A 24,830-nucleotide genomic window follows, 5' to 3' on the forward strand; every position below is an offset into this window, starting at 1 on the left:
TGACACCTATTATTATTAACTTTTATTTATATATGTTTTTTTTCCTATTGAATTATATCACCGTATAGTGTTCATCTCTTAAGTGGTAATAAAATTGTGTATATACAATGGTTGTTTATTAATTTGTCGATCCTACCACAAGTTACAAAGAGAATCTACTCAATAATCAAATACAAATAACATCCAATCAAATATTATTACACAAGCCAATCACATTGTGCCATTGTGCTCAGATGGCATGTAGTGACTTCTCCATGTAGGAGTTCATGAGATTGAGTCTCAGGATGTGTTGAATTAGGTTGAGAAAGTATGTTTGAACATATACTAAAATGTGTAATAGAATATTACTACACAATGAGATAAATACTATAAGGTAAAATTCATATGAAATTGTAGTGTTAATAATTTATTATTTGTGAAAAGGTTTTTAAAGCTTGTATATTAAACTTCAAGGTCAACAATAAATTATATTTTTAAAATTTCAAAATAAGTATTTATTTATTTATTGTAATTTATCAACATATACCATAAAATTATATTACTTATAAATTTGTTTGATACTATAACTATGAAATAATTGTACTTTTGAAATAATGATAAATAATTATCTTTTAGATATTTTGATCTAAGAATAATAATATTTTAGCTTAACAATATGATAATATATAAATTTATAATAATTTACTTTACGTTTTAATATTTATAATAATTTATATATTTATATTTATTAACTTAGTTTTTATTAATTATGTTGCCATATAATTCTCTAAAAGAGGTAATCAAAATCATATTAAAATAACACATAATTCTCTAAAAGATGTAATCATAATCACACATAAGTGTTTAAAAATATATAATGCTAAAAGATTTTTGAGAATTATTCCCAACATTAGCCTTCAATATTACAATTTGTAAAAGAGAGAAGTAAAGGATCATTTTTTTTTTTTGGGGGTAAAAGAAGTAAAGGATCTTGAAAAATGAAAAATGTATAACAAATCAGGTCATGAGAATTGAAATGAAAGACTTCCTGGTATTTCTTCACACTTGGTTTAGTAATATTAGAAAGAAGGGGGGAAAGATAACTAGGGTCCCTTTGAATCAGGCCCAACCGGAAAGAGCCGAATATTTATAAACCCAACGGCCGCGAACCACCATCACAACACTCTCTGTCTCTGGAAGTCGGCCATTACTGCAGCTCTGTGAAAATGCTGCAGAGCAAATCATTCGTACGGAAAACTAAGCAGGGGAAAGTAATCAAGGTGAGTTCGCAACTTTCACTTGATAATCGCACTATTCAGTGAAGAGAATGCTTAGGGTTTATCATGAGGATTATATATCGTGAAAATTCTGTTAATCGCAGGTCGTTAGGGAACACTATCTCCGTGACGATATCTACTGCGGAGCCACGTTTTGTAAAACCTGCGATGTTTCTACCGCTCGCTTGAGCTCCTCCCGTATCCTCGTTGTCGACACTAATGTTGTTCTTCACCAGGTCTTATTTCGTCTGCTCAAGTTGCTGCGGTATATTTGTACGGAATGTGTTTCTGTGTGTGATATTTTGGTTATTATTATTATTTTTTGAATTTAGATTGATTTGCTGGAGAATCCTGCGATTGATAATGTGGTGGTGCTATCGGTGGTGTTGGAGGAGGTGAAGAACAAGAACATTTCTGTTTATAATAGACTTAGAGCTCTATGTAGCAATTCTCTCAGGAAGTTCTTTGTCTTTTCCAATGAGTACCATAAGTATGTCCTCTTTTTCCTCTTTCTCTATCTACTTCCATCCATGAATGCCTCGATATTATTTAAAGTTGGATGGTAGCTAAAATGTACTCCGTATGTTTTATTGTACTACCAATTGCATTTATTAAGTTGAGTTCATGCAATGTGCTACTGGCTATTTAACAATTACAGCCTTATGCTTTTCAACTTCTTTGTTTGATCTTTTCTACACAGTCCATAATATTACTACTGGTTTTCAAAAGGACTCAGAATCACATGTTATAAAACACTGACAGTGTGAAATGAAGTCTGTCCATGTTTTATACTTCTAAAATTAGTAATGCTGAGGTTGAGATTATGATATTTTTTCCCCTATGCTCCTGAAGGGATACATATGTGAAGGCCATGCCTGGTGAAAGTCCAAATGATCGTAATGACAGAGGTTTGTTCTTTCTGTGAATGGCTAATATTGCATTTAAAAATACTGCTCCTTTATGCACATTATTGCTACATGACTTTTCATTCTTGCTGCATTCAATAGTTTCTTCTGGCTTAAGTTGATAGTACTAGTAGTTCTCATGGAATCACAGTTACTTGCATATGTTTAATGATGATGTTCACTGATATTGAAAAGGATCAATTATTTGGTTGTGACAAGTAATTTACATGGACATGCCAATTTCATTACTGATTCCACTCCAAGTAAGAAGAGTTATTATTGTGCTATACCTCAGTTGGTGCTGTATATTTCTCAGAACATTTTGAAGCTTAGAGCATTAGACAAGTTGATCTAAATGTAGTATGTAGTGAAGGCACAGCCTCAGCTTTTTGCAATCTGACAATGCACACTGGATAACCTTCCAGAGCCCTTGACAAAAAGTACCCAAATTCTTATTTGACCCCACTGCACAAAATCCACTAGCTGTTACTGTGTCTAAGTGTTAGAATAATTAGGAGGGATTGGTTAGATGATTTCTCCTTACCTTTCTTTTGTTTTTTGAATTTCTGTGGATGAGCTTGCTCCATGTTGTATATATATAGACTGTACAGGCTTAGTTCAAACACAACACAATAATACAGTTTTCTGAGTTCTCTTAGTTGACACTAAGAATGTGATATTGGATATGTACTACTTGTGCCATGCAAATGATGTTAATAGGTGGTTTTGTGGTTGTCCTAAGGGTGTACTTTCACTATGATGGTGGCAAAAGAGAATTATATATTATTGATTAATGTTGAGTATATATAGGTCTTATTTTCTATTCCTTAGGGTAACTGTATTAATTGAGCAAGTACTGATTTCTAAACTTTGATGACATAGCCATCAGGGTTGCAACTCAATGGTATCAGAATCACCTTGGAGGTACAGCACAAGTGTTGCTAATCACCAATGATCGAGAAAACAAGAGAAAGGCTTCTGAAGAAGGCATTCCGGCAGAAACTGGTGCTCATTCTCATCTCTTTTTCTGTAATGAATTTTGTGAATGTTTTTATGAGGTTTGATGTGATTGCTTTGCTGCAGCTGTTCTCACTTATTTTTTGGCCTATTAATTAACTAAAGAAAGCTAAATCTTTAGACAAGTTGCAATTTCAGCCAAAGCTTTGCTGCAGTTGTATTTTTTGTCACAAACTTTGCATTCCCCATTTGAGTCAAAATTGACCTAACCCTGCTAAATATAATGCTATTTTCTACCCTTATATTCTAAAATCTCTTTCTCCCAATAAATATCTTTTCCAATTACCAGCAGCAACAAAATCCTAAGTTGGGATGATGAAATTTGTTTTTGGGCCTGTGATTGGGGTGCTTATTGTGATGTTTCTACAGCAAATGTGGTTGAAATAAGTCTAGGATGCTGTCCACAGATAAAAAATCTGTGAATAAGAAAGTTATTTGGTAATAGTTGTGGTGGTTTGAGTTGCAATTAGGTTAGCTATTTGACAATGTTGGTAATTGGGTTGAAGAAATTCTTAAGGGTGGACAAAGGATATTTTTAGAATTGTAAAGGTAGAAAAAAAGATGATTAGGAAGATGAGTTTGATCAGTTTGAAACAAAATTGGGAATAATTGCTACAGAAAAGGCTGGTATAAATTGCAAAAATTAAAAACTTAAGCTAAATAGCAACTGGTCTAAAAAAATTGGCATTTATTTTGGTTAGTTGGCCTATGTTTTTTCCCTTATTTTCCATTTTTTTGTTGCTCCTTTGTCATTTTTAAATGAAATATTTAAACTATCTAAGCTAGCTGATTAATTTTTATTTGTTATTTTAAAATTTCGTTCATCTCAGTTGAATCATATGTTAGATCACTTGGTCAGCCGGAATTGCTTGACTTGATTGTTCAGCCTCCTGAAGATGTTAATATGGATGATGTTGAGGACATGAGGCCTTCAAAGAGGAAGGTCATCTACAGTGAGGTATTTTGCAACATTTCTCATGCTTGGCTTAATGTAACGTTTATGTGCCATAATAATTGCTGTGCTTGTATAAATTCCTTTGCTATTTGTGTTTTGTGTAGCATAAACCAATGTCAGAGATTACTTCTGGCTTGCATCGTGGAATATACCACCAAGGAAAGCTCCGTGTTAACCGCTATAATCCATTTGAAGCATATGTTGGGAGTGAAAGTATTGGTGATGAGATAATAATCTATGGGCGTGCAAATATGAATAGGGCTTTTGATGGTGATGTAGTGGCAGTTGAAATTTTGCCTCGAGAACAATGGCATGAGGAGAAGTCTCTTGCAATAGCTGATAATGGTTAGTTTGTTGAATTTATTTATTTCATGAAAACATGATTTTGGTATACTTTAAAAGAATCTTAGTAATTGGTGGGAAAGCTGGTTTTGCCTCTCTGATGAAGCAATAACCAAATAGAATTGAACCACAATTTTTTCTGTCTTGAATTCTTTACGTGCCTATATTGTTCTTTTTTGCTAAGTCAATGTTATGATCCTTGTTATCTCGAATGTCTGCGTGTTGGTTCTCCTGTTCACTCGATTTTATGTATCCTATTTCAAATTAAATATTCTCATAATCTATTTATTGTTTTATAGAAGATGATGAAGAAGAAGATATACATCTAGTTCCGAACAGTGCCGATGATGCCCCGAGGGTCACAAATCTAGGGCAGAATTCAGCTAGTGAAGCGGGTAATCTGCCTTCACGTCCATCTGGACGTGTTGTTGGCATTATAAAGCGAAATTGGCACTCGTAAGTCATGTTATGCTATGATTTAGCTCATTGTTGAATGTTGTTTTAATTGGTTTTATACGATCAAAATCTTATGGGAAGTACAATACATGTGTTATCTGTTTACAGTTAAAGAAGTTAACTAATTAAGTATTGAAAAAGGTGAAAATTTACCTTCATATTTGGACTGTTTCTGAAAGCTCCTTTTATGTTCTTTGCATAATTGCATGACCCTAGCATGAACTTCATTAATTCATTATGAGTGATATTTGCTTATGAACAACTTCAAGAATAAGGGTTTTATTTTATTTTTATTTTTAATTTTTTTTAAACATATGCACACTCCATTTCTTGAATTCTGTGATGGGGTTAGAAACAAAACTGTCTTGAGCTATTTAGTGATTGATTCATCTTACCTTTAAAACATTGTGCACACAGTTACTGTGGGTCTTTGGAGCCAATGCCTTTGCCAGCAGGTTCTGCTGGTGTTGCCCACGCATTATTTGTCTCTAAAGACCGCAGAATACCAAAGATACGGATACAAACTCGACAGCTGGGAAATCTGATGGACAAGCGGATCATTGTTGCTGTTGATTCATGGGATGTTATATCAAGATACCCCTCTGGTCATTATGTTAGGACAATTGGAGGAATAGGTGACAGAGACACAGAAAGTGAGGTATGTAGTAACGGTCTTTTGTCACTTTTTAGACATCAGAAGATTGATTTTTAGTTGCATGTTTTTTTAGACCAATCATGTTCCTTTTCTTTCTGTTTCCCATGCAAGATCTCACAGTTCACCTTCGTATAATATATTGCTGTGTATAGATGACCTGAATTTATCAGAAAGTTGCTAAATTTGGCTCAACCACTCTTGATTACTTTAGGTGGTTTTAATTGAGAATGATATAGACGCCAGACCCTTTTCGGCTCAAGTTTTATCCTGCTTGCCACCATTACCTTGGTCTGTGTCCCCTGAAGATTTAGCAAGTCCTGCTAGGCAGGATTTGCGTCATATTCGTGTTTTTAGTGTGGATCCTCCAGGTATTAGGCCCTGATATGTTAGTATTCTTGTTCTACAACTATTATATTGCTTTCCCCTTTATGAACATGTGTTTTTTCTGTTTGATTCAGGATGCAGGGACATTGATGATGCATTGCACTGTACTGCTCTTCCTAGTGGGAATTTTGAAGTTGGAGTTCGTATCCTTGTAAAATTTTGAGTTTTATTCCTTGGTCACATTAGCAGCACCAAATTCATTTTATGTTGGTCTTTAATGGATATTAGATATTGCTGATGTCACAAATTTTGTTCATCCTGGGACTCCCCTAGATGATGAGGCCTCACAAAGGGGCACTTCTGTCTACCTTGTTGAGCGTCGCATTGACATGCTTCCAAAACCTTTAACAGAAGGTAACTTTCTTCTGTACTGGACTACTGGCATGATATGTAAATATCATTATTCACCTTTATTGATGGATAAATTTCTTGGCTATGATTTTGTCTACCCTATATTTTAGTATTTTACTAGGCATATAGCTTTAGTTTGAATTTTTTACTTATCTGATACATAAATATTTCCTTTCAGATATTTGTTCACTCCGTGCTGATGTTGAAAGACTAGCCTTCTCAGTTATTTGGGTATGTCGTTTAATTGTTTAGTATTCTCTATTTATTAATTTAGTTTGCTAAAATCCCTTGTTATTTGCTTTATCATACTTTTAGAATTAAACATTTAAACCTAACTTTTAACCTGATATCATTATGGAACCCTTTCCCTAATACTGATTGCTTCTCTTTAGAATGAGATTATGAAGGGGTGAATGCTGACATAGTTCTCAACTGATAACTTCCATTGTTTTCAATTCCTGCTTGTTTCAAACTTTCCATTTTGGTGGATTTTTTACTCATTCATTAATTGATTCAAATATTCAATTGAATGCGAGTCTTTAGTGGTGCCCTTGTTCCCACTAACTAAAAATTCCTAGTATATATTATAATTATGTATACACAAATGTTCCCTGCAAATTCTACAAGATTGTCTTCCACTTTCGAGTACCTTTGGCTTATTTTAAAGGATATAACAATCATAGAAAAACCTGAAAAATACACTCACATGAAAGGTTGAAGACTGATGTGAAAAGTCAAATAGAGGAAGGGAGGGACATACCTATTATACTAAATAACCCAACTACTGTACCTCTTGTCTCCCCACATCCACCCAAAATCCCCTTTTGTTTGTTTTTAATGTTATAGCATAAATATGTTCTCTTATCCCCTGTCATTAAAAATTCTGGATTGCTTAATCATGTTTTCACCAAGCACCCATATGGCCATATATATTGTCATCATTATGCTTTCTGGATTTGTTTCATGTGAATTATGCACACAGTGCTCATTTATGGCCTCTTTATACTTCGTCTTTTCCTTTATGAAATTTGCATCAAGCAGCTCCCTTTTATTTTGCTGTTATTCCACATTATTTATATTTCAGGAAATGACACCTGGAGCTGAGATTATCTCAACAAGATACACAAAAAGTGTGATCAAATCATGTGCTGCATTATCTTATGTTGAGGCTCAAGCAAGGATGGATGACAGGTCTTAACTGCTTTGCATTTACCTGTTATATTTGCTTGTGCACTCTATCACAACTCAATTGTTTGACCACATACAATGAGGAGTCTCTGCTTTAAGATATTCATATAAAATGTGAACTGTGCTATTTTTATGTCTGTACAACATTTTAATGTTTACCTCTCTGCCTATTTTGTTGCATTTATTTCAGTCATTGGCTTTATATGGATGCTCATTATTTGACCTAGTTATGTGTTTTCAAATTTAATTTATTTCAAAATTGTCAGAAATCTATTGATTACTTTCTGTCTTGCTTTACAAAATATTAATTAAACTGTCGTTGTCCAAACATCAAACTATAAAAGAACTAACTTCTGAATTTTATGTGGGGTATGCACTGTTATCATAGATTTACAGGTTAAGCACTTAAAATATTTAACTATTATCCTTAGTAAACTGGAAAATAGTTGCAGTTTGTTCATGTACAGATAGATGTTATGCATATTTTACTTTTGGTGTTTTTTTACATGGTTCTTACCTTTGTCTATTTCTCATATTTTTGGATTCTCCTGTCTTTTGCAGTCGATTGGTTGATCCATTAACAACAGATTTGCGGAATATGAATGCATTGGCAAAGGTGTTGTTTCTTGCCATTTATTTTACTCACAAAACTTCAATTATAAAATTTATTTATTTGAAATTTCAGCAAAATATTGGTGAAGTAACTTTACCTTGCAGATGATGAGGCAAAGACGTATTGATAGGGGGGCGTTGACACTTGCTTCTGCTGAAGTTAAATTTCAAATTGACACTGAAACTCATGACCCTCTTGATATTGGTATGTCTGGTCTTTCCTATAATTAGAGTTGAGGAAGATGCTATTATAGATTTATAGAGAGCAAAACCTTATAATGACCTGGATTACATTAAATGTAAAGCTAAGGCTTAGTTTGTATAAACAGCTAAAAATAAACATTTTTTTAAAAGATAAATGCTTTTCAATTAGTTCAAAACAGCTTTCAAGGGTTTGCCATTTTACTGCCCTTTTACAAACTATTTTCAGCTTGTTCTGATAAGTTCTTTGAAATAGCTTATGGGAATAAACCCAAAATAGCTTTTCAAAAGCCTATCCAGACAGGTCAAAAAGTAACAAAAACTGCTTGCAGATATAGATAAGCTGAAATAATAAACTCATAAAAGTTGTGCCTTAATTGTTCATTCCTTTGATATTTACTTATTTGATGCTTGAATCTTGACATCCAAAGATCTCTGTTGTTGTCGTTTTTTTTTTTTGGGTGAGACTCTCACTGAGAGGGCAAATGGCCTATATCACATGATTTATTTCCCCCTCGTTACATTCTGATTTTAAAGTCAAGCTGCCCTGTACAGATTAATATTGACTTCAACTGTATCATAGTTCATATAGATTATCAAATTATTCTTGATGATGTCTTATTCCTAACATGACTTTTAATGATATGTGGCATTAATATGCTTCATTTTGAGTAGCTTGAGTGTTTGGATGCCCTTCTGTGCACAAAAACTTGTTGCTTGTCTTCAGTATTGAATTCAGATTGAGATGCTATCTATGCAATTATACTATTATATATTGTGGTTAGGTCATTTGGTCTCCTTTAAACTAATAAACTATAAGGATAAATGAGGGGTAAGACATTCAGCTAATCTTCCCAGTGCAAAAGGAGACCTATAGAACATATGGAATTATTTCATGGATGACATGTCTCCTACACTCTCTTCAGAAGTTCAGATGCTAATAAATAAATTCTATTTGCAGGGATGTATCAAATTCGTGAAGCTAACCAAATGGTTGAAGAATTTATGCTTGCTGCTAATATTTCAGTTGCTGAAAAGATCCTGAACCATTATCCTATCTGCTCACTATTAAGGTATCTTTTTCTTTGTGTTTTTCAACTAGAATATCAATTAATTGGGTTACTTTCCCCTGGCTAGCCTTGGGTTGTTACATGCTGAGGAATAAAGTGCTCAGGCAACAACTACTGAATGAAAAGCATTGTTGAGAAAACCCCCTTCCTATTCCACACCTTGTGTCTGCAGAAAAGGAATAAATTTAATTTCACACATAAGATTTGCGATTGAATGTGATAAAGAGGATAATATAGTCTCATGGATACCAGATTGCCAATGCCACACGTCATGTGTAACTATTCCACACCTTGTGTGTCTGCAGAGAAGGAATAAAATTAATTTCACACATAAGATTTGCAATTGAATGTGATACAGAGGATAATATAGTCTCATGGATACCAGATTGCCAATGCTACATATCATGTGTAACACGTCCTTATGAACATCTCTCCAAGTGATCTGCTTCAGTGACATTTTTTTGCTAAGTGCAACCTAGTTTCTAAAAATAATCAATTTGGAGGAAAAAAACATGTCTTGCAGATTATTTCACACTATTCTAAGTTATTGGCTGGAGGAAAGCTTTAGAAGCATGCTTCTTTATGTTCTGTAGAGTTGTATGGAGTTCTATGCTATTGGATTATGGTATAACAGTATTAATCTGAAAGGTACTTCACTGTGCATATTTGTACTATTTGGCCCAGCTTAGCTTTTTGAAGTAAATAAGGTACATTGTGCTTCATAAATGGGATGCTTTTCTTATAAGGTTAGGCAATTGCTTTTGTTTAGATAATATATTAACAAGTAGTTTATGATAATTCAAGTTAAGAATAATAATTGAACTGGAACAATAGTCAATGTCGGATGGATGTGTCCTCGTTGATTTTTTTATTGCATTTGTCCAATTCCCATTGATAATTTGGCTCTGTTTGGCATACCTAGCTTATAAGGTACCTTAAAGTTGAAAGCTAAAAGCTGGTAGCTACTAGCTTATTTTGAAACACTAAGCTCGTAAGGGGGTGTTTGGCAAATAGTTGTTAGCGGATTGTGTTAGTGGGTTTGACTTGTTGATAGCATTAGCTGATTGTAGAAAGATGTTTGGTAAATTAGATGTTAGCTTATAGTTGATTACCTGCAAAATGACCTTTAATGGTATAATTTATTTTCTCAAAAAGCTTATCGAAAAAGATGCTTTGAGCAGCTTTTTTATTTTTAGCGTTTTGAAGCAATAAACTGTTACAAAAAGCTGATTAACCAAACACTCATATTGGCTGTTTAACCAAGTCAAGTAGCTAATAGTGGTCAAACAAGCTAAAATTGGTTGATAAGCTAACTATGTTACCAAACAGGGCCAAATTTATGTTTTACCAAACAGAGCTTATAGCTTATTTGTAGCTTAAAAAAAAGCTATAAGCTGTTCAAAAAAAAGAAGCTATAAGCTCTACCAAACATAGCCTTCACATCTTGCATTAATGCCTATATTTACTGCAGGCGTCATCCCAGCCCAACCAAAGAAATGCTTGAACCTCTGCTTCGAGTGGCTGCAGCTGTTGGAATATTTTTGGATACAACATCGTCAAAAGCATTAGCTGATTCTCTTGATCGTGCTGTGGTGAGTTGTCTTTTGTTGATACTTAGTGTCTTAGTCAGAAACTAACAGATAAACTCCAAGATTGATTTCTCCCATTATCTTTGCAGCACTATTGGTTTGTTGTTTTCATTGATTTGAGTTAGAACTTGTGCATCCCATTCAAATCAAGATTGTTTAAATAAGAATTCTTAGTATCAAAGCAAGATTCATATGGACTATTTGGGTTTATCTGGATTGTCTAAATTGGCAATAAACAAAGCTTTATGGAATTATTTTGTTGGGCTGTGAGGACAAACAGTGCTTCTCTGTTTGTACCTCACCTCAGCCAAAAGCTGCACCACCTATCACCAGCCTAAGAATTTGTTGGAAAGAACCTCAAATATGTTTACATTTGATTTGGAAATTTTCTCCTGAGAACATATAATGCAATCATGCCTTAACAATTTGTCTTGGCAATTCTGTTTGTCAGGGTGATGATCCATACTTTAATAAGCTGATCCGTATTTTAACGACCAGATGCATGACACAGGTACTTCCCCTTGATTAATTTTTTATATCATTTATTTTTTTTTGTGAAAATCATTAAAGTGGTGCTAGGAATGCCTAGTGCTTAAAACTTTCTTCTGTTTTGGAATTTCAGGCAGTTTATTTTTGCAGTGGAGAACTTAGTCCACCAGAATTTTGTCATTATGGTCTTGCAGCCCCACTGTATACACATTTCACCTCACCAATAAGAAGATATGCAGGTAAAGTGAAACCTCCACTCCTGCTTGGCTCCAGTTCTATCGGTAAAAGCATATGGAGTTAAATGTTTTCTGTTCCAGATGTCATTGTCCACCGACTGCTTGCTGCATCCATGGGGATTTACAAACTTCCTGATGTTTTTGGTGACAAAGCCAAGCTAACCAGTATTTCTGATAGTATGTATTCTACTGTATTATATCCAAATATATCTTCTCTTTATTATTTTAATTAGTGAACAAAATTGCATTCTATATTTTCCTCTTTGGACCGTATGCAAAACCTAACCTCTTCTTCTACTTGGTTGCATTTTCATTGTTCTTTGTGGATTATCATTGCAACTTACTTTCCTCTGTACTGTGTTTTATTGATAGTAACAGACTTGTTGGTAAACCACATACGTATCAAATTTCTTTTTGGATATGATTTTTCTGCAGCTCCCTAGATTGCTAATTTCTTTTTTTCTTTTTTTTTTTCTTGGTTGAGCTAACTAATTTCCCTGTTTGAAACAGATTTGAATTATCGGCACAGGAATGCCCAGATGGCTAGCAGGGCATCAGTAGAGCTCCATACTGTTATTTTCTTCAGAAAGAAGTATGAGGACATTCTATCAAGTCCTTATCCTGATCCTTTTCTATCACTTGTTTCTCTTCCTAATTCTTGCTTGTGTTCTTGCAGCCCCACAGATACAGAAGCTAGAATTTTGAAAATAAGGGCCAATGGCTTCATCGTTTTTGTGCCCAAGTACGACACTCTCTACTGCAACTTGATTGCATTACTTTTAACTGTTTACTTAATTGATTCTCTTTGGTTTGTTCTTAACTTTTCCCGGTCTATAACTTAAATGATAAAATGCCATTTTGAATTTATGTAAACAAATTGAGCACTTGAAATGTCTTGACTTCTATTTCACAAGACCATTTTAAACAAACCTTTAGCCATTTTTAAATCTCTGTTTACAGAGACAGCTTAATACGTTTTTCTTGATTTCATATATATATATATATATATATATATATATATATATATATATATATATATATATATATATATATATATATATATATATATATTCTATCCTATATTCTCAAGAAATTCCAGTTGCTTTGCCTCTATATATGGGTGATGTTTGGGGCATCTGTGTTTGCAGGTATGGTATTGAAGGACCTGTATACTTGACATCTAAACGCGACAAGTCAGGAGAATGGTTGATTGATGAGCAGGAACAGAGGGTCAAGAAGTTGGATGGGAGTGTTACCTACGGCATTCTTCAATCTGTGAGAATTCATTTGGAAGTGGTAGAACCTCAGCCTAACCGCCCAGTCCTCCAAATGACCCTCATCTGATCTAAGGGTTCAAACAAAATTGGGAAGACAGACAACCTTCTGCTTTTCTACCGTCGGTGATGTTCAATATAGTTAGCATATAGGCTGTGGCATGCTGTGTTGTTGTATTGTGTACAACAAGATTGATTAGAGATTAAAAAAAACATTACAAGTTAATGCCAACCCCTTTTTCTTTTGTTTTACTTGCACCTCGTTCCCTAGTCAGCCAACAAGATCGGTTCATGGGCTAGACCAGCCTGTAGCCATCTCCATATATTGTATTTATATTAAAACAAAGTTTTCTCTCAAAAAATGCTGTGTTTGTTATTTTCTATTGTAAGAAAAACACTAAAAAGTGAGCTTTTGGTACAAATTATATTAAATTTATATACAAAATTATTCGAGTGTCACTGGAGGAGAAATTAGTTTTACTCTTTTTTTTTTTTTTTGAAACCAGAAATTAGTTTTACTTAATTTGACTTTCTTTTTTAGTTGAAACAGGTTAGCAGCCATCGGCCACTGGCAAGCTTTTGGGAAAGTGCATAAGATGATCTGAAGACACAAGCAATTAGAATATTTCAAAACGGCTTTTATAATTAACTGAATGACTGAGCAATCATTTATCCTAAAACAGCAAGAATAATAACAAATACCCAATAAAAAAAAAAAATACATAAAGGAGCTACAGATCTAACATTCTTTTTTTTTTTTTTTTTTTTTTTTTGGGTGGGAATACATTTCTAATATATATATATATATATATATACTAAAAATAAAAGAAATTGGACGGTGATGAGCGAGCCATTATATTGTGGGCTATGACAAGATCCACATGAACACCGTTGACCATAAAGTGAGCGCAATTGTTGCAACCAAATACGTCCACAGGAAAAGCACCGAACACTCCTCTTGTGCTACATCAAACAGCTGCGTCATGGTCCCAATATTCATGGCCGGCGGCAAAGTGAACTGAACCATCAGCACAAAATGGAACAACGGATCCGCCGGAAGGAACCCCAAGTTAGATGCAGCCCTAACGATGCCGATTCCCACCAGCGGACTCAAGATGTACCGCACGCACACAACTGCTAGGATCACTAATGGCGAGATCTTAGCCTTGCGTAAACCTGTTAAGTGCACAACATTTTTGTTAAGGTTTTGGGCAATCATTATACCATAGACCATGGCCATTGACACAACATTTTATTTTTAATACATTGATCCAGTGCTCATTTTTAAAATTATATTTTTGTGTACTGAAAAATGAACTTTCAACATACTAAAAATAAATATTTATCTGTGGTCTATAATTTGCTGGTTTCGGGTACGTGAATCCAACTTGTAATGTTTTGAAATAAGAAATTGGACAAATTTTACCTTGAGTGAGGTTGCCACCTAGTATAAGGGTGATGCATGGGATGGTTCCATTCCTGTATGCATGAGAGACAAAAAGAACATTAGCATCCTATGTATATATTTGGAAAAATTTTACATGGACTATAATGTTATGTATTTTGTAAAATTGTACCAACTATACAAAGCATTTGCAAGTTGTACATTTTTCATAATATTCCTTACAAAGCACAAGATACAACTGTACTACACAAATTATGATTACATACCCTAATAATGTGACAGAGTCTTGGATGACTCTAAGGGGAGCACTGTCACCAATTATTAGGTTCCTCAGCCATGTTACTGCCCCAAACAGAAATCCCAAAATCTGAAATTTACAAACATTATATAAAAAATAAATAGTGTCAACTTTGTATATATGTATCCATCAATATAATGCAAAAACTCAGCAGAAATAATTGAAAAGAAAAAAGAAAGAAACTCACAGCTCCAACAGTTGGAGGTGCCATTAACTCCTCCAGAATTGTGTGCAAAACCCCAGAAAAATGGCTCAACAATGTTCCACCCTCTTTCTTCTCTACTGATCCATTAATCTGTTCATAAATTGAGCACACAATGCAATTTTCAGAAAACTATCCATCCTGTAAACTCTAACATTCAATTGTGCAGGTGAGAATATATATATGTAAAACAGATCTTAATTACATTGGGATTTTCCAGGTCATTTCCAGGTGGTAGGACACTGACAGCAAGATGATCTTGAGCTTCATTCTCAAGGAGGCCAGACTTCTCATTTGCATTTAAGTCTTTGTTTGGCTCCTTCACTATCTCTGCTGCAGCTTCTGCGGCTAGCTGTGCTTTTAGCTTCACAGATGAGTTTCTTACTAATTGGTAAGTATATGTCCATATGTAGAAACCTCCAAGCTGCACCATTTCAACCAAAATCATATCATTAATTATTAGAGCTTCTTGCAAATAGACATGTATGTTTCGGTGCAATTAAAAATCCGAATATATATAAGAGCAGAGCAAGCTAGGTAGCGCATTCTTACCGCCATGGAGAAGGAGGCATATGACATTCCAATAGTAGAGCAAACAGATTTATCACCAAAAGGGCTTCCATCCTCATTGCAGATTGCAGGAATGATGATGAGCAGAAGGTTTCCCAAATTCCCAGAAGAACATGTGGCAATGATGAGGCCTTCTAGATGTGGTTTTGGTTTCAGTACTTTTACTGCAATCCATCCCAGAATTCCTCCAAACACAAAGGTTAACCCAATATTTATGGGCATAAACCACCTGCACTCAACATATATAATAAGTCAAACCATCCATTATTTCCCAATTTCTGATCTGTGGATTCAAAACTTCATTGTTTTTCCTTATTTAAAGAACCATATATATGTATATATGCTTTAGTCCTGTACCATGAAATTATGTCTTCCAGTGTGACAGTTTTTGCCAGGTTTGCAAACATGAGCGATGGCGTAAAGGCCACAAACACTATCTGCAATGCCATACATATATTATCACCGGTATTAATCTTATAGTACTTGATACAATTATATTAGATATACCATGTAACTTGCCTGATTGTATATTGTGCAAAAGATACTAGAATTGAAAAAAAAAAAAAAAAAAAGCTTACTTTGTTAAGGGATTTTCGAGCATCAGCAGGAAGAAGCTTGAAATAGTCAGTGGCCATTACAGCTCCCAATACACTTATTATCAACACTTGCAATATTGGCATGGATGCCACTTCAAACAACGTAAAAAACCCCATTTTTCTCTTCTCCTTAGCTTTTCTTCTTGCCCAAACTTTCTCTACAATTCAACAAATATATAGAAAGAGCCTGCAAAAAGGTGGCAAATTAAAAGAAAGATTGTTTTATATCAGTCAATTCAACCTGAGAAAGACGAATAGAATTGAGTTTATAAGACGAATAAAAAGACTAATCACCAACCTGGCTGTCCAAGTTCTCATAATTTAATTGTTATATATGGTTTGGGATTTACGTACTCCTAACCTAGGAATAGCTTATCCTAATTTTATTTTATTTTATTTTTGTATAATTTTGAAAGTACGATGTAATGAAAGAGAGTCCAAATTGGATTGAGTTTTCCGCTTGTGGCCGGACTCATGACATGCCTTTAAAGTATAATTTAATTAATGTCAAAGCTTTGACCTAAAGCTACCCAAGCTAGGACGGTCGATATTTTTTGAAATATTCATGATTCTTTATAAGGTAATATATGTTTTATACTTTCTTAAACAATTTCAGTTTAAAGAATTTAAGCCTCCACCATTAGAATTCGAACCTATGACCACTCGTTTAGAATGGTAATCGGAATGGCTGACTGCTGATATTTAATTACATATACATATGATTATTTTCAAAAATTGTGATAAATGTTATGAATTAAATTATTGCAGACAATTAAGTCAATGAAATAGATATATTTGAGGGAGAATTATGGATTGGAATATTTGGGGAATTAAATTCGAAGTAGAAAAGCAACAATGATTTGACAGAAAAGGGAAGAAAATAGAATACTCCATGAAATGTGGGAGCAGAAAGTGCCTCATACTTGTCAATCTTATGTGGAGCTAACATGACGGTTGGGCCCACTCTTCCACATTTCATGTTATAATGACAATGCTCCAGAAAGTTCAAGGAAAATTCATGTTCTTATGTTGTATCTCTTATCATACATTCAAGAATATTCTTAACTTTCACAAGGCAGGGAATGCATTTTTTTCGTAAATATTTATAACTTTTGAACCCAGTTAAACTTATTATTTAACAGAAAATAAATTCATAAATTTTGTAAAAAGAATATATAAATAGTTTTGTTGTGAGTATTAGTATATAAATTTTTTAATAAATATTATATTCTTTATTTTATATTTGTAATGATATTTAAAAACTCACATTAAATTACACACACGGTAATTTTTTTATTTTATTTTTTGAATGGAGCATGGATTTGATTTTAATTTTTCAATCTTTTTTTTATTGTTCATTCCATCTCATGTTATGTGTCTAGTTCAGTTAACGAGACTTGACTAACGTTATTTTTATTCAATTTTTTATAATATTAAGTTTATTATTAGTATATAAAAATTATATAGTAAGAAATTGCATTAAAAGTACTATTAGATATGGAAAATCAAATTTTAAAATATTAAAGAAAATAAGTAAAGAATGAAAAGTTGATTTGTGTAATGAATAATAAATATAGCAAGTAAAATGAGACCTAAACTCTTTGAAATTTCCAATTCCTTAAATCACTACTAGTTTGATATTACGTGGTCGTTCATTCAAAAAATGACAATTTAAGGTTTAGTTTAGGTCCCTTTCGAGCACATTTAAGATATGTACAGAGTGTTGATGACGTGCTTCACTTTAATTATAAAAAAAAAAAAAGTAAAATAATAGAAATTATAAATGTGTATGTATATATATACATAAACATGTGCGGATCAAATATTAATATTCAACATTCTTAATGTGTACAAGTCAAATACTTTGTGTGAGTCAAATATTTAAATGATATATTCAATCTTATTTAACAAATTTAAATTAATAACGAGACTATACATTTATAATTTTATATTTTATACATATATCAGAGAAGTAAATTACATTAAAAAGATTTTGTATAACAAATTTAACAAAAAAATATTAGCAATAATCCACCTATAATATTTAAATATGAAATTTATGTTTCGTCCCCCGATTATTGCCGCCTTATTGGCACAAATATATCAATTTTTTTGGAAGAAGAATATATATCAATTTTAACGATAGATACGTACAAATATGCCAAATGAACGAAAGTTACCAGAATACCTAAAAGACGGTGTCCCCTAACAAGTTAATTGACACATCTAACGAATCATTCATTCATTTGAATTAAAATGGGAAAACAGAAATCAAATTTTTTTTTTTAAAAAAAAAAAATTGAACTAATTGATCTAAACCCATCTGAGCTAGCCAAACAACTACACCTACTATTAGGATTCGATCTGTAACCTTCCCTCAAGGTTTGCCAATAAAATTCAAGTTTATTATCTCTGGTTTTGTAAAAAATATAAGAAAACAACGAACAAATTTGCGAAAGAATTTTATGTTTTATAGCAGGAAAAGTGCAGAAGAATTGTAAGCGTAAAATACAAAACAAAAATAAAAATTGCAGAAATCAGGAATAGGAAGGCAACATTAACGAAGAACATATAGAAGATGAAGAAAAGGCGAGGAGAAACAAACCTGAAATGCAGCTAAGGAATGAAATATATCCTATCTGAGCAGCTTTAGAAGATGAAATGGGCGCCGTTGATCCTATCAGAAACCCGAAACCTGAGGAAGAAGAAGAAGAAGAGAGAGGGAGAGAGCTAAATACTGTATACAACTTTCTATATATGCTTTTAAGTACTTCCCAGTTCTGAGCCTCTGGCCAATGCCCCTCCCTTTATATTGCTTTAATTTGTCCACAGCGTGGATACATAAATATGCATCTAAAAAAAAAAAAAAAAAAAAAAAAAAAAGGCCCGTTGTACTTTAAACAGTAGATTTTCTTCATATGTTCTTATTTAATTTAAAGAATTAAAAAAATAAAAATTATCACCTATTTTTTCACTCGATATGATACCTATCGGGTCACCTAATTAATATTGGTCCGCAACAATTGTATATGTTGTGTCACATATTTTTACAATCATTATACCGTGTACTACGGCGCACATAGTATTGTGTGTCCCGTGCCTCTCAAAACGATGTCTTTTTTTAAATTGTTAAAAAAAAATCACCTGTTTTGAATGCACATAAACGCATAACAGAATACACATAATATAACGTAATACATAATACACATAAACTCTTAACATAATACACATAAACTATAACATAATATACATAAACTCATAACATAATAGACATAAACTTTTAACAGAATACACATAAACTTTTAACATAATACACATAAACTCTTAATTGAATATACAAAAACGCATAACACAATACACAAACTTTTAATTGAATACACATAATGGGGTTTGGTTAACATAATACACATAAACTCTTAACTGAATACACATAAACTCATAACATAATACACACAAACTTTTAACTGAATACACATAATAATGTTTGGTCTGTTCGGAGGACGGAGTGACGTCAGCAAAAAACGTGCATATTTTGTGACTGGACGCATATTGCTATGTGCGCCGTGGTGTACGATAAAAATTGCCATATTTTTATGTTGAATGCTTAATTGAGTATATGTGCATGTGTACACCGTGTTTACAGGGTTTCTATTTTTATAAGAGTATTAATTGTTGAAGTATTATAGTGGAGTCAATAATTTATAAATAAATTAAATATAAACAGTAGTGGGATATTCATGTATCGTATCTTTAGTTTGAATATCTACATCCATTAATCCATATACAACACCTAACACTGTAGTATATAATAGTATCATTCATCAATTGCAAATTATGTTGCGTAACCGTGTGCATCATAGTTGCAAAACGACACCATTTTATTATGATAGAGTAACGGTATCATTAGTAGCACAAGTTGACCACAATGAATATTATATATGATTATGTATGCGATGGTGTCATATAGAAAAATCCAAAAAACATGCATCCTATTGATTGGGGGTGCAGATCAGAGCAATGAGTAGGAGAGTGACGTTTGTGCTGTCCTGAATGGAGGGAAAGGTGAACGTGAAGAGGTGAGGTTAGGTATATATATATCATATATATATATATATATATGAACCTCCCCTGCAACATGACAAAAACATCCTTCTACCTCCTACAACCAGTTTTTGCTTACCAATGCATATTCAAATACCCTACGCATTTTGAGCATATATATTTACTCAATAAAATAATAATCAATGTCGGTAAGGTTATAACAGAAATTAAAATTATATTAGTGTAATAAAGTGAATTAATAACTTATTCAGTTTAATGTATTCCTTGTACAATAATAAGACAATTCTAAAGTTACCATTTTTCACTTTTTCCTTTTCCATTTCTGGACAAACTTTTTTTTTTTTTTTGAAAATTTTTGTTTAAATTTTAGTAATGAGATATTCTATTAACTATTTATTGTTCTTAACTTACTCATTGTAAAATATTTTCTAACATTTTAGTAATTTTAGTAATAATAATAAAAACAAGAATAACGATTATGCCAATTTTTTTTTTTTTTTGGATACATTAGATTTTACAATTTACACTAGACTAATCCTAAGCCACCAGAACCCAATCAACTCTTATCGTTGACTTTGTGCACAAGGGGTTCATCTCCACATTTCAATTTATATTTTTAGTTGAGACGAAACAAATCATTCAATTACATACGCAAAATAAAGAAAATAATAATAAAAAATTAACTTAAAATAAATCCGATTGAGATTCAATTGGATTAATCCTATTTGTTAAGATATCAATATTAATGCAAAGAAAGAAAAAAAGCGTTCAAAATGCTTCAATCAAAATAGGTATTTCAAATAGTTATTTGTCAAGAACGATGGTGTTATTTAGTGTCCAAAATTTCAAAAATCACCTCATCATATCAGACACCATGCAACTAGTATAATGAGTGGTTTTTGGCATCGCCAAATAGTGACCTTGTAACTTTGGGTGGCCTGTTATTTCTTGAAAAGATGTGGCCTAAACATCGCGGTAGCGGATAGAATAAATTTATAAAATACTTTTTAGTGATATAATCAATCAGTTCTAGTACAGTCAGGTTTTTCAGTGCGGTCACTCAGTATTAGGTACGCATAAATACACTATAAAATATTCAGAAATGTATCATTAGATGTGGCGAGGTATGGTGCATTTGTCATTTTCGAACACTGTATGATGCATTTATGCATATCTGATGCTGAATCTGTAGTTCTGCACCGGCTGCGCGAGAAGTACTGTCCGCATTTGAACTAGTATTTATATATTAATTTATTTATTGATGATATAAAATTAAGTCTTTTAATTATTATGAATGTGTCGGAGAGTTTTGAGCAGTCGCGATACACGTAGCTGCCACGTAGCGGCAGTGGCAGACTCATCCGGCTAGCTGTATCCGATTCAGAATTGCCATGCCATGCTGACTGGAATTGGATTGCGATTTCGGCACCGCGCGTTATTGTCCAACTTGTTGCTTATATATATATGGACTTATCCCGGCCCGAGGGTGATTTCGTCTTTTTGACAATTCATTCCAAACTCATCTGCAATTTTTATAGTCCACAAGCAATGCATTTTTATTTCTAAATGTCATATATAATAATTTAACAGTTTAAAAATAAATGTTCTAATCGATCTTTTACGACGCCTAATTATGCAAATTCAAAAATGTGTGGCTATATCACATCAAATCAGTGCTCATACAGCGTAGGAGCATAGTTTTGGTCATACCAACAAGTAGATATGTTTGCCAGCCAGTTGGTGTAGTTTTTGTATCATGCAAATGAAGAAGTATGAAATGAAATGAATACTAAAGTTGAATTTAATTGTCAATCATTACGTGTGCGTGCATGTAAAATCAATTCAAATCGCCTCTTCTGCTGGAATCATCTGGATATTTGATTCTTCAATTTGTAGGGCCAATAAATCAATAATTGCACCACACCATCAGGTTCGGTAGCTAATAGTAGTGAATATACAATTTTATTTATTTATATACTGTCACTAAATTTTTAAGAAACAATGTGTTGGACTTGACTCATCAACTGTTACTAAAGAAACGTTTGATTCACTACTTTTAAATTTTTTAATTATAATCAGATGTTACAGCGATTGGTTTTCAATTTTTTTTTTTTTTTGAAAAATAAATAATTAAGTTCTAGAAAGAGTGATTGATGAGTATGTAAAACCTAATTCTCATATTTAAATAGCCACAAATTTAATTATTATCAAAACTTTCTTGATTATTAAATTTAGTTATGTCGAAGCATAATATTTTTGTACACACCTGCATATAATTTGCCACAAATTCTCTATTTAATTACTCAAAATAATAATATGTATAATGAGAGTCCAACCCTCTTATTTTTTTACAAAATAGTCAGTCTACTAATTCTTTTAAAATTCGTCTTGATTACTAATTTTCATGTTTGGACCAAATACAAATCATACCTAAATGGCCATCAATTTGTTTGGGCACGAGAGTCACGTGACCTATAAAGTCAAGTTAGGAATAGTTAGTCCAGTTTGGCTTGTAAAGCAGACCATGTTCTTCTTCCAAAAAGTGGCAAAGAGAAACACTTCTACTTCAACATATAACAAAAGTTTTCATTTGTTTTCAGAAAAAAAACAAAAGTTTTCATTTAATTAAATACGTTCTCTTAATTCAACTATACTCGGCTTTTGATTACAGTGGTCAACATTCTTCTTCACGATAATTCAACAATTGAGTCACTTTATTGATTTAATAATCACAAAGTTATAAATTCAACCCACAATAAAAATCGTCTTTCAATCTTATTGGTTTAAATTAATTTTTTCCCTAAAAATAATGATCGGGTAAGTAAAATATGACTTTTATAATAGAAGGTAACGGATTTGATTTGTACCAATATAAGATTCTACATATCCTTAGCTAGTGGTTTTATTTATTTTAAATTTAAGCTTAAAGAGAAACTCATTTTGATAGGAACAAAAAGGGTGAAATCTTGAAACAGAAAGTGTAATGCAAGCCAAGCACTTCTCCCAGAAAGTGGTGAAGAGAATGGAATATTAGAGTAAAAAAGAGAGATTAGACAAAAGAAAAAGCATACAAGACAAATAACACGCAAGTAATGTTCATTCACATTTTTTTACTTTCCAACTTTCATTAAAATGGTCATACTCCATCCTTACTTGTTGAGTCGGATCGGATTAATATGCAAATATATTACATTTTCTCATATAAGTAATAAATATTATATTTCTGTTTTTTTTTTTTTTGTTTGAAAACTATTTTATTTCTGATTTTTATTACATTTGTTAGTATAAATATTACATTTCACCTTGATCCGAATGTCTTGCAGACAAGGATCTGTGAGACGGTCTAACACAAGTTATTGCTCCTGTTTGGTAACATAGTTAACTTATCAGTCAATTTTAACTTATTTGACCACTATTAGCTGTTTGACTTGATTAAACAATCAATATGAGTGTTTGATTAATTAGCTTTATTGTAACAACTTATTACTCCAAAATGCTAAAATTCAAAAAGCTGTTCAAAACAGTTTTTTTCGATCAACTTCAGCTAATTTACCAAATTTTTTCTACAATTAAATAATACTATCAACTAGTTAAATCCACTAACCCAATCAGTTAACAACTGATTACCAAACACCAATTTTTTTGCCTCTTTAAAAAGCCAGGAAAATGGGGACAAAGGTTTTTATTTTTCTATTTTTCATTTTGATTTTCAATATTTCAAAAACTTTTATGCTGATTAGACCTGCACCGAGTCTCGTTTAACAAATATAATTTTTTTTTTCTAACAAATTAATATTAGGAGTAAAAAAGAGAGATTAGACAAAAGAAAAAGCAGACAAATAACACGCAAGTAATGTTCATCCACATTTTTTTTTAAACTTTTGAACTATGTTTAAAAAGTCAGGAAAATGGGGACAAATGTTCTTATCTTCTCGATTTTGAAAATATTTTAGCTTAAATAGAAACTCTATTTTTCATTTTGATTTTCAATAGTTCAAAAACTTTTCGCTCACTAGACCTGCACCGAGTCTCGTTTAACAAATATACAATTTCTTTTTTTTTTTTTTCTAAAAAATTAATATTAAACTTCAAAACTCGCCAAACATTTTGTGCTCAGATAACATGTAGTGATCTTTTTCATATTGAATTTGATATTGAATAAATATATGTTCTTACCTAATAGGTCGATGAGTCACTGTAATTTATCACTTCACTATCATGCTGAGTAGAGGTGTGAGGCCATGAAGAATAAAAAGAATTTAACTTTTTTTTTTTTTGGCCAATATAATGCTTTTGAGTTTTGAATATATGTTTTACGCCTAAGTAAGGTATGTGGCAAATAGTAACCATAATTAAGAATAAATACCAAAATTTAATAAAATATTTGTTTTTATTCTGAAACTCAATTCACACCAATTTTTTATTTAGGTTTTTTATATAGTAAAGTATATTCAGTCTAAATCAAGTCATTGCACCCCCCCCCCCCCCCCCCCCCCCCCTAAAAAAAAAAAGTCTAAATCAAGTCAAGTTTGGTTGATTGCACAGTCCAAATGATTTTCGAAAAGGAAAATGCTATATGTACTCCATGGAGTATAAACTCCCGCCACGTGTACCAATGAATTCAAGTGAATAAAGAAAAAGGGTGAATCAACGATTTGGTCCCTCACTTATTCGCGACTTGTCAATGTTGCCCCTGAATCACGTATTCATCGATTTA

The 24,830-nt window shown here is 32.5% G+C and overlaps 2 protein-coding genes across 4 annotated transcripts; one reads left to right on the forward strand and one right to left on the reverse strand.

Annotated features, from left to right (window-relative positions):
- The first annotated feature begins 1,066 nt into the window (after positions 1-1,066).
- On the forward strand, positions 1,067-13,405 carry LOC109172608 (exosome complex exonuclease RRP44 homolog A). 3 transcript variants are annotated; one of them, XR_002052768.1, is made up of 24 exons: positions 1,067-1,259; positions 1,361-1,492; positions 1,589-1,746; positions 2,109-2,164; positions 3,044-3,166; positions 4,009-4,136; positions 4,238-4,478; positions 4,775-4,931; positions 5,349-5,589; positions 5,798-5,954; positions 6,045-6,113; positions 6,199-6,324; positions 6,500-6,552; positions 7,406-7,512; positions 8,071-8,125; positions 8,227-8,326; positions 9,284-9,395; positions 10,864-10,984; positions 11,433-11,492; positions 11,604-11,709; positions 11,788-11,883; positions 12,236-12,298; positions 12,383-12,448; positions 12,855-13,232. XR_002052768.1 is itself a non-coding variant. In XM_019321798.1 (24 exons), exons 1-24 carry the CDS (start codon positions 1,206-1,208, stop codon positions 13,048-13,050), a joined length of 2,796 nt encoding a protein of 931 aa, XP_019177343.1. In that variant the 5' UTR covers positions 1,067-1,205; the 3' UTR covers positions 13,051-13,405. The 3 variants fall into 3 exon arrangements, 2 of the variants coding, with proteins under 2 accessions (XP_019177343.1, XP_019177344.1); XM_019321798.1 differs by having other exon boundaries at positions 12,217-12,298; positions 12,855-13,405; XM_019321799.1 differs by having other exon boundaries at positions 4,778-4,931; positions 12,217-12,298; positions 12,855-13,405.
- LOC109172609 (protein PIN-LIKES 7-like) lies at positions 13,104-18,831 on the reverse strand. The gene is made up of 10 exons (XM_019321801.1): positions 18,657-18,831; positions 16,034-16,212; positions 15,813-15,892; positions 15,438-15,684; positions 15,092-15,309; positions 14,871-14,976; positions 14,652-14,752; positions 14,407-14,459; positions 13,828-14,156; positions 13,104-13,144 (listed from the first exon to the last, which is right to left on the reverse strand). Exons 2-9 carry the CDS (start codon positions 16,166-16,168, stop codon positions 13,846-13,848), a joined length of 1,251 nt encoding a protein of 416 aa, XP_019177346.1. The 5' UTR covers positions 16,169-16,212; positions 18,657-18,831; the 3' UTR covers positions 13,104-13,144; positions 13,828-13,845.
- Between the last annotated feature and the right edge of the window lie 5,999 nt (positions 18,832-24,830).

This window comes from Ipomoea nil, unplaced genomic scaffold (assembly GCF_001879475.1).
Source record: "Ipomoea nil cultivar Tokyo-kokei standard unplaced genomic scaffold, Asagao_1.1 scaffold0418, whole genome shotgun sequence".
NCBI classification, from domain to species: domain Eukaryota; kingdom Viridiplantae; phylum Streptophyta; class Magnoliopsida; order Solanales; family Convolvulaceae; genus Ipomoea; species Ipomoea nil.